Raw genomic sequence first — 11,460 nt, forward strand, 5'->3', positions numbered from 1 at the left:
ACCGCCTGGGAATACCGCGTGCTGTACTTGGATTCGGTTTTGATTCCTTCGGTTCGGTTTTGATTCCTCTATAATCAAACCGAAGGGCCTATGACAAAGCCACCGAACGCGTCCTCGCGTTGCGGATAGAGGGTCCCTGTACCAAGGGTTTCTGCTGAATATGGTAACAAAAATAAATAGGCAGTCGCGGACAATTGTGCAGGGGTGGTCCCGAAAGAATTAACCCCCAAGCGGAGGTGTGAAAACCGTGCCGAAAGCTGAATGGCACCTGGGTCAGGTGTCTAGAACGGTGATTCGGGGATACCGGGCGAACTCTCAGATTACGCAACCTTATCCTTGCATGCGGGGCTCTACAAGGATGGACGAACCCCTTTCCCTAGCTTTTCGTGGGAACAACAATGACAACACCAAACATAGTTGTAGTAAGTGCGGTTCAAAACAACAGAACGCGCAGGGCTCCCGACAATTGGTCGGCCAACAATGTCGACCAATCTAGAGCTGGGGGTGCCAATGAAAATGGATTCAATGCGATGGATCAGCGGGATCTCGCGACCTTTGGGTGGACGGAGCAGCTGAATCACGACTTGCTAGAGTGCTGGGATGCGAGTGTGGCCCGTGAACGGGGTAACATGGCACGGCTGCATGCTCTGTTGTGCGAGAAACACCCGGAGCTATCGCACTTTTCGCAGCAACATCTGCGAAACCATGCTGAATTACTCCGTAAAAGGGGCTATGTAAGCGAAACGCCTACTCTACCACAGCTAAAACAAGCCGGCAACAAAGAATAGATGAAAGCGATGCTTTACGACCCGGAGAAACATCAACACCAAAGTTTCTCTCAAGCCTAAAGATCTGGCTGAAATGGATGACGAGCTTCGTGGACATTTTTTCGAAGAATCCGACCTCTGGACTATCAGTTGTCTGTATAATGAAGCGAGAGCTTTGGCCGATGCGAACCGTAAAACAAAATCAACAGTTGATCATTAGACCAAAAGCCGAATGCACCACCTTGCCATAAAGATAGGCTGGGCAAGACAGTACGCATCCTGCATTCAGTGTGTGATTGACTACATCACATCTGGCAGGAATTTTACCGCCAAGGTTCGAAAGTTCGCGCGCGAACGCCGGACCCGTTATCACACACTTAACATTCAAAGCTGCTGACCATCAGGCAGCATATTGTTGAGAGAATACGGATACTATCTGACGCTAAGAGAAGTCTAGAGCGGAGGGAGAGGTGGGTCAGAGAAAATCCACAGTTTCTCTCTGACCCATCTCGACTCTTCCAAGACCCTTCATTTACTGTCGAACCCCCACCCAAACCAGAGGAGGTCGAAGTATTTTGGAGAGAAGTCTACGAAGTGCACCATAGACTGGACGAAGACTCAGAAAATATAAATAGCTTCAAGAAGTTATGTGTTGCCCTCATAACACCTGATCAAGAATGCCCACCCATCACTACCGAGGAGGTGGAAAAAATATTAAGAGGGATGAACTATTCCGCACCGGGACCAGTTTGTATCAAAACCTTCTGCACCTTTCTGCCGAAAATAGGCAGCTTAGCTGATCCGAAGAATTACAGGCCAATAACTTGTCTGAACACGCTTTCGATTCGACCTCCCATAAACTTATCATCTGTCTTTTGGAAATCTTAAAGGTTCATTCGCAAATAGTTAGATGCATAGAGAGATTGATGCCGCTTTGGAAAACCAGATTTACTATCTCATCTGGAAAAAATCGTGTGACAACTAACAAGGTCACCTTTCAGAGAGGTGTCTTTCAGGGCGACACCATGAGCCCACTTCTCTTTTGCCTTACATTATTGCCAGTATCTCTAGCACTTCGCCATTCTGACGGGTACTTGTGCGGCAAACCTGCTGATCGAAAGTACAAGGTCACTCATGTATTTTACATGGACGATCTTAAGAACTATGCTAAAAACAAAGAGCAACTACATCTAGCTCTAGGGATTGTCGAACGTTATACTAAGGAAATTGGAATGGAATTTGGGTTAGACAAATGCGCCAAGGTTTATTTGAAGCGAGGAAAACTTAATGGCATCCCTCAAGATCCTGAGCTCGTTGATAGAAGCACTATAAGACTCCTTTGCGCTGGAGAGACTTATACATACCTGGGCGTGCCACAGAGCCTCATTCGGCATGTGACATCTATCAAGGATACTCTCCGAAGCAGATACAAACGTCTCATCCGACAGATTTGGTCTTCCGAACTGTCGGCGAGTAACAAAGTATCTGCAACGAACATGCTTGCCGTCCCAGTAGTACTCTATTCATTTGGAGTAGTTCCATGGATGAAGAACGAGCTCAGATCCGGAGGAGGCTGCTGAAACACTCGGACTTGACTTCAGTATTATGGGTGAGAAAAATGCATTAAATCTTATCTATCTCGAGTACTCACTCCTGAAAGCCCGGATTAAAAAAGCACAAGAGAAAAACTTTCGTGAACGGCTCCTCGATAAGAGGATGCATGGTATCTTCCACAGAAACGTGAAGGATCAGTTAATGTCTCGTGAGCTAACGTTTGCTTTCCTTAAATCGCCCGGATTGAAGTCTGGTACGGAGGGTTTCATTTTTGCATGCCAAGAGGGTGTCATTTCCACCTTCACATATCGTCGTCACATTTTAAGCCAAGACATTCCTGATGATAGCTGCAGGGCGTGCCATGCACTCCCCGAGCATTTAGCTCACATACTATCTAGTTGTCCAACTCACCCGGGAACGACCTACATTCAAAGGCACAATGCGGCACTAAGAGTGCTTTATTACCATCTTTGTCACTCTTACGGCATTAACCTTAATATCGCTCCTCTAAATGCTCCTAGGGAAATCGAGTCAATTGTCGAGAATGGGAAGTGCCGCATATACTGGAACTTTATATTCTCGACAATTGTTTCTGTTGCTCACTCGAGGCCTGACATAGTTCTTCTTGGCTTCGGGAAGCGAACCCTGTTCGTTATCGAATTTTCGGCGCCAGCTGACAAAACCATCATAACCAAGGAGAATTAAAAGAAAGAGAGGTATCGAGACCTTATAAGGGAGTTGCAACGATTGTACCCGGAATATTCTGTTAAACTAATCGTCCTTATCATCGGCGCTCTTGGAGGTGCCAAGCTTTCACTTGCTAATGGCCTAAAAAGCATCCCTGCTTGTCAACAATATGCTAAAACACTTGCGGAAAAAATGCAGAAGGCGGTAGTCCTTGGGTCGTCCGTGTTCTTAGGGTGCATGAGGCTTTTGCTGGATCGTCCTATTGATTCTTTTAAAGACTGTAACCACCTATCTCACGGTAGTGAGACGTGGTTGTGGCTGAAATTTTACCGCGATTTCGCTGGGAGCGGGTGCAATTTTCCAGAGTAGCACCCGCTCCCGACGAAATCCTGCGGTTGTCCTTATGAGAAATTTTTAATTATATATACACAATTTTACGGTAAGTCACAAAATACTGGGGGGTCGGTGATCGCCGGTTCGCCAGCATTGTGGATCCGCGCGTAACCTGGATGACAGCCTTACCTCCTGCGCCTAGTGGTTTATAAGTCTCTGCTACCAGTTCAATCTCACGGTACTTCGCGCACAACAATTAAATCCTTGTATTTGATAAACGGCTCTTTCAATTAAAGTAAAACTTTCCAAACTACTTCTACAGATCCTACTGAACATTTCGCCCATTGGACGTTTTTGATCGCAACAGCTTTCCTGCCTACCCAGAGAAAAAATTATAACTCTTTTCATAACAAAAAAAAAAACTTTAATTCATATACAAGCTAAAGTATAGTTTTATGCATAATTCGTTAAAATTATAAGTTAAAAGTCCCACTAGTTTCTGATTTAGAGCGAGTTGAAGTTAAAAAATACAAACATTTCACGCTATGAAAAAATCGTATTTTCTTCAATTATTTCAAAAACGATGGAAGTTACCACATTTTTCCATTTGAAAAAAAGATGCGCAATTTAATTGTGTATAAGAATATGTACTTTAAACATTAAACTTCAATAATGTTTTGAAAAGCTGTCCAGGCCGTCCCACTCCTTGCAAAATATTTTATGTCCCGTTCTACGATGCGGCGGTTTAAATTGCAGACATTTTAGAGAACTTTAAAATAAACTCGTTTAATCTCACATTTGAGCATATGGTATCAAGTGAAATGTAAGATAATAATTAAGAAGTATTAAGAAAGGTGGCTCTGGTCCTAAATTTGTATAATTATGAATAAAGTTTTTTTTTCATAATTAATATTTGTTTGCTTTTTTCATAATTATTCAAATTTAGGATTAGACACACCTTTCCTAGTGCTTCTTATTTATCATCCCAAATGTGTAACTCAATGTGGTGCTTCATGTGAAAATAAGATAAGCGTCGGTAATGTAGGTATCTGGTCACGTGACTCACTTGTCACATGGCCTTAAAGTGATTCATTGTCCGTTTTTCCGATCCAGTTGCCATTCTGGACTTAAATCCTTTAGAATTATGACATTAAAATGCAAAAAAGGGAAACATGAATGAATGCAGATATGTATTAGACTTAAATAAAGAAATTTGGCCCACGGGAAAAATATGTGAATACGCGCGAAGATTCTTGCTATACAAAATATTTTACATAATTTAATGCCAAGCCTGTAACCTTTACCAATATACCATGATCCAAGAAGCTATGGTCCCGCAACTTGGTGGTACGAAACACGTACAAGCCGCATCTCGTAAAGTGACCTCCATATTGGTTACCATGACAGTGCAGAGACGCTTTTCTAACGATTCAAATAATTTCGCGTCATGATGTAGCACAGCGTTTCTTAAACTTAAATACTCAAAAGATTATGTATTCCTGATTTAAGGTCTAAAAAGTTTGATCAGGCAAAGTTATCCAGCTTAAGGGCACTATTTGTGAAACTTACACTAACTTAAAATTGGAGCGGGCACGGCTTCGGATTGAGATAAAAAATTCAATTTTTAGTTTTTAATAAGTTTAAAAACACCTCCCGTGAGAAAATGAAATTTTTGTGTGATGGTGTCGCGGTGTAACAAACTGTTTGTCACTTTTTTGATTTTGGAAATAATTAAATAGGATTATTTGTATATTAAATTAGACACTACCTGAAATAAATTATTTTGGCGAATAAAAACCAAACTAGTTACATCACGAAAGCATCGTAAAAAAATGATAAAATTTAAAAAAATTTAAGTTTTAGATCAGGATGAAACTGGTATTTTACTTCAATTAAATTCGATTTTTCATCTCAGTTATTAAGAAACGTTTAAGAAGAGAAGCAGTACTTGTAAAACCTCCGAAAATTACAAAAATTGAAATAATACGCTTAATGGGGGTCCAGTACAGCAAGCACATTGTATTATATTGTATTATTATAATAATCACAATAATTCTTCATTATTATAATCAATGATTCTAGTTTTAATCATTTATAATTAATTTTTATAATAGTTAAAATAATAAGAACATTACTTTAGCAGACTTTATACAATTAGTGCAAATGATTTAAAATAAGTTCAGTAATAAAAAACACACAAGAAAATTTGTATACTTTCTTCGTTATTTCCAAAATCGGCCGTGTGCATACTACGAAATTATAATTCTATAAATGTGTTGTAAAGCACTTACAATTTTGTAATAGCACGCGTTTCCCGTTTTTATATTCTTCATAAATATAAGTGACATGTTTCTGATTTTCATTTTAGCTTTATACGATTATTTATAAGACTGTTTTCGAGTTTTGCTACAATTTGCACATGCAGCGTTTAACACGGTTTAAACTCCCACCTAACGTCCTTTTAAAAATGGAGGTCACTTTACGAATCTCTACGGGCCATGTGATTGGTTCACTTTTTTTAGTTGCGCGTGGCGAGACCATAGCTTCTTGGATCATGGTAATATATAATGCCTTGTTGAATATGAAATAATTAGTCTTTTAAAAAATAGGAAATTAAGCTCTTGCAAGGTGACAGACTTGCCAGATTGCGCGCTATGCGTTGCTACTCAAAGTTAGACGAAACTCGTACATGTGTAGCTGCCTTGCGTAAAGGTTGTCATCGTGGATGGAAATCTGCCAAACGCTATAAACAATACCAAAAAAAAAAAAACACAAAAACTTATGGTTAGTCAGTGCGCCAAACAATGTTCTTTCCTTATATATATACACTCTGGAGGAAAGTATTCGTCTTCTGCTTTGGAAGACACGAACTTCACACCTTATTGTAGCGGCAGCTTACTTCTTTCTGGGATCGGATCCACTAATCTCCATCATAATACCAACGAATACATTCCTGCCAGGCTTAACTGCAAAAGAAAGTCAGTTTGATATTGCTGCTGCTGGTAAATCAGATTAATTGAAAGTTACGCTTATTTAATTGTTTTTAAATATGTTGTTATCTTTAATGTTCTTTCAAACATTCTTTAATTAAATATGGTTATTGTATTGGGAGCCATATCTATTGTAAACTCACAATAAGTATTCAAAAGTTTTATTTATTTCGAAAATCATTACTTTGCATAGCGCCTTTATTGAAAATTCGAGTTTCGGTACCTGTAGAGCGGTTTGAAACACGGTGTTTGCACCCCAATGGTTGACACATTTTGTCTTCGAGTTTCGGTACCCGTAGAAAGCGGGTTCAAACACAGTGTTTGCTTCCCTAGGATTGAAACATTTTTTTCAGCTATAGGGTAGACAGGTAGGTAGGTATGGTAGACAGGTAGGTAGCTATGGTCTACAGGTACCTTAAATCGAATTTACAATAGATTTGCTATAAAAAATAATATGCATTACGAGGAATGTAACAACTACTGTAGTTAAGCAAAACCGTATGAAATGGTTTTGAAGTTACAACCCAAAAAGCAATTGAAAACTCAGAAATTCTTTAGAGGGTAATATCAAAAGAAGATTATCAGAATTAAAATTTCTCAAGTGTTTAAATGACTTTTTGGGCGAATCCATTTACGTATGAAATCGTTAGAAAACTGGCATACCAAAACATCGATTAAGGTCAATAATATCGACTTGAGATTCAAAATTATTTTCATTTTATATAATTAAAAATTCCTAAATTTATCGTAAAATTGAGAAAGAAAAGTATCGTGATTTTCAGCTACATGTAATCGCTAATATCTTTGAAGGAGACTACTTCAGTGCACTATCCTTCTGTTTAGCGTTGAACCCATAGAGCAAAACACAAAAATAGCATGGTATATAGTCCAGGCATCTGGTAGTTTTGTTCCAGAAAAAATCCTAGTTGCAATGTTTTTAATGAGAAAATTTCGTTAAGGGTTCCTTTTTGACATATCAAAAATGCTAGAACAGATCAATTGCCGAACCGGGGTTTTTTTTTAAACAGTTCTAAAAGTTACTTTTGCGTGGACGGATAATTCCCATTGCATTTAAGAGTCGAATGTCCAACAGAAAAAAAGAAAGAAAACAAAATTCTGAACAAATTTGGTTTAAAAGATAATCCGCTAATTTCTATTGGTTCCGAGTTATGATATATTGAAAAATCCTCATTTTTTGGATTTTCAGCGAAAAATCACTAAGTTTAAAAAAACACTGTGTTTCTTCGCACATAATTACTGCACGAAAAAGTGTTCACAGGTGAGTGAAACTAGACTCAATTTGCTGTAATTATAAAAAATAACAATATCCTAGCTACACTCCAAAAAATAAAAAAAATTGTACCGCTTAGAATGGTAAAATTACCAACAAAAAATTGGTGCAATTTTGCTAGAAGGTCCAACCAATCTTGTAACTTTACTACTTTTAGACTGACAATCTAACAAGGCGTTGTAGAAGTACAGTTTATGCTTGTGAATCGGTGACTTTCAGAGTAGGTAATAAATGGACAGAGTGTTAAATTTGTTGACGCTGGTAAAAGTACAAAAACTGTTCAAATTCCTTTTTCCAACGTAATCTCATGTCTTTAAATTTGATCATTTATAACACGGCGTACTTGCACAGCTCTGAACGCAGTATAATTACACGTAATTGTAAAGCTTCAAAGTTGCAGAGAATTACGAAAAAATGGTAAAATTAAAATTATGTGTGAAAGATCGTGTTTCACAATGGTATAAATTATGGAAAAATTTATTTGGAAAATTGATAAAAAATATTAAACAAGAATTTTTTTATTTAAAAAACTACTTTCTGCTGTATTGCTTATTTAAAAAGGAAATTTACCATTTCTAGTCAAATTACCATTGTTCACATTTCTCATGCAGATGCTGAAATTACCATGTTGAATAAAAACATGAATGTTTTTGGTTAGAATAACATCACTTAAAATTCATAATGCATTTGTAATTTTACAGAATCTGTCTGGAAACTTACATAACCTGAAAATTAAATTCTATACTGAAAGTGAATATTCGTTATTGTCAGTGAAAACGTTACTTTGAGAGTAGGTAATAATCGGACTTACTCTGAATGTGGTAAAATTACCAGAAATTTTTTTATAGTGTATTATAGATCATAAGTTATGACCCCTTAAAGTTGGCCATTTTTGCCTGTTTTTACGGGCAAAAAAGTGGACCTTAGTTTTTTCCAAATAAATCCTGTCAAGTTCAATTTACGTTGATTGTGCCAGAGGATGAAATAGAGTCTACAAAAATATGCGTGTATCTAAAAAAAAGTCTTTCAGGCCTATTATTTTGGGAATCGTAAGATTTTCAAATTTTTATTTTTTTGTTTTTGCATTTTTGACTGAAATCGTAGAAGTTTTATTTTTGGAAAAGACCTCATTTCCTGCGGATCCCACCACAAAGTTCCTAGAGAATAAATGACAGTGGAGCCAATTTGGCGTAAGATCAAAAAAAGTGTCCTAGTTCAAATAGGTCACGAGATATGACCTTGGAAAGTGCACTCTTTATACATAGAGGCACCTGAGCGTACCGTAAAGTAGAACTACGTTCATATATCGGAATTTTTGTCACAAATAAGTGTATATGATTCATTTATCATGTATAATACTTCTTTTGACATTGATAAATAAATAATTGTTTATAACAAAAGCTTGCTATCACTACTTATGATTACTTTTTGGCCATTTTTTAGCATTTTTGTGGCAAAAAAGTCATCGTAATTGATTGAAAATGTGTAATATGTTTTTTATCCATAAGCAAATATTTGTAGTAATAATTGTTTATAACAAAATATTGCTATAACCACCGTTGAGTACTTTTTGACTACTTTTGTGCAAAAAGTACTTATCATTGATTAAAACTGTGATATATATTTGTTATTAATTAACAAACAGTTTTTTAATAATAACTTATTATAAAATCTTGTCATAATCACTTTCGAATACTTTTGTATCACGAAAGCTTTATAATTAATTAAAAATGTGATATATTTTTTATCGATAAACAAATAGTTTTTTGTAATTGTAACAATACCTGCTAATGAATTCTTTTTTTGCATTTAATTCCGTACTTACATCCAAGGCGCTTGTAATTCGCAGTGATTTCTGTAAATTGTAGATAATTTGCTGTGATTATTTTCTGTCATTGAAAATACTTATTCTTAATGCGAAAAAATGGTCACAGCTTATTATGTACAATTTACGGAAATCACTGAGAATTACAAGTGTCTTCGAGGTAAGTATAAAATTGAATGCAGAAAACGTATTTATTAGAACAAAGTATTATAGACAATTATTTAAAAAAAAAAATTGTTTATCGATAAAATATATATATCACATTTTATATCAATGATAAGTACTTTTTTGCCACAAAAGTAGTCAAGAAGTACTCAACAGTAGTTATAGCAATATTTTGTTCTAAACAATTATTAATAAAAATATTTGCTTATGGATGAAAAACATATTACACATTTTAAATCAAGTACGATGACTTTACTGCCAAAAAATGCTAAAAAATTGCCAAAAAGTAATCATAAGTAGTGATAGCAAGCTTTTGTTATAAACAATTATTTATTTATGAATGTCAAAAAAGACGTATTATACATGATAAATGAATCATATACACTTATTTGTCACATAATGATGTGACGGGCGTTATACATTAATAGTAGCGTCAACGAGCATTTTAGTTGGAAGTCCTGAAGAACAGGTTCGATTTTGATAATTTGTTTTCAAAAATGTTGTTTTTTAATATTATTTACAATCAGAAACCTTTTGGAGGGGGCAAACAAGTATTTCTATTGTTACTTATCATTTTTTGTACATAATGATGCAGTGACATAAAATTAATACACATAAATCGATTAGAAATTTCTATATTTATTTATTTAGTATTTGAACAATTAATGGTGCGAAATTTAATATTCTATATCAGAAATTATTGAAAATATAACGAAATTTAAATAAATAAAATTTTATGAAGACTTATTTATCAGTTTTTAAAAATGTTTTATTAAATGTAAATAATTTAGCGCTTTTCTCACATATACAAAAAATAGAACATTTTATTTTCATTAATATTCTGCGTATCAGAGATACGATTAATCGCAATGGAAAATAACAATACCACGCTTGTTTATTATGCGAATTAAACGAATATATTACCTTTTTCATTACCATGCCACGTGGACATTTTATCTATTTTTACTATCTCTAACAACTTATTACCTTCTTTTCCCTGAATATCCACAAACAACTCTGAAACTATCGATTTTGTACTAAATAATTTAATTTTAAACCAAAAACATGAAAATTAAAATTATTTCTTGAAAAAAAGATCCTACTCCATCTTCACTCCATTAGGAATCGAACCACAAAACTTCTGATTTCCGGTCAGGTGCTTTTCCAATTAAGCTATTAGAGGGATCAGAATAAGAACTCTTAATTCAAGAACATAACGCTAATTTTTAGCTAGGTGTTAATGGTACAAGTAATTATTTTCAAATTTTAAAATTTATCTGCTATATCATCAGAGATTGTACCTTACCGACAGTATATCAACCCTCCAAACCATGAAGGCAAATTTTTACGATGTAAATATATAATTATGGATATATAATTATGGATATACAATTTATTTTAACAACTTTTTTTTATTCTAAAATTACAATATAAAGAGATTTTCAGAAAAAAATGGGGACAAAACTTAATTTTTTAAATAAATATCATAAACATTGTTTAAACAATATCAATAATTGTTTGCCCCCTCCAAAATGTTTCTGATTTTAAATAATATAAAAAAACAAAATTAAAAAAAAATGATCAAAATCGGAGCTGTTGTTGAGGAATTCCAAATTTTGCCTGTTTTATGTATTCATTGATTATACTATAACAACTAGCCCCAAACCTAGGACTCTTTAACAGAATGGATGCCTTTCAATAAATACATTCAACCTGTGCCCATTTTAGGGAACGAAGATTACATCTTATATTGGGATGTTACGAGGGTAGTTCAATAAGTCCTTAGAATGACCAACAGATGGCGCGCGAATCGCTCCAAATCATCTGTTTTCAGTCAGCACCACTCCC

The 11,460-nt window shown here is 35.3% G+C and overlaps 1 protein-coding gene across 2 annotated transcripts in view; it reads right to left on the bottom strand.

The window, feature by feature from the left end:
* Positions 1 to 11,460, bottom strand: part of LOC117166993 (protein O-GlcNAcase) — a 104,271-nt gene that overhangs the window by 26,399 nt on the left and 66,412 nt on the right. For both annotated transcript variants that reach the window (XM_033351520.1, XM_033351521.1), the window contains exon 8: positions 6,031 to 6,084. In XM_033351520.1, the coding sequence (XP_033207411.1) occupies positions 6,031 to 6,084 (54 nt within the window). The remainder of the gene's footprint in view (positions 1 to 6,030; positions 6,085 to 11,460) is intronic.

This window comes from Belonocnema kinseyi, chromosome 2, assembly GCF_010883055.1.
Source record: "Belonocnema kinseyi isolate 2016_QV_RU_SX_M_011 chromosome 2, B_treatae_v1, whole genome shotgun sequence".
Lineage (NCBI taxonomy): Eukaryota > Metazoa > Arthropoda > Insecta > Hymenoptera > Cynipidae > Belonocnema > Belonocnema kinseyi.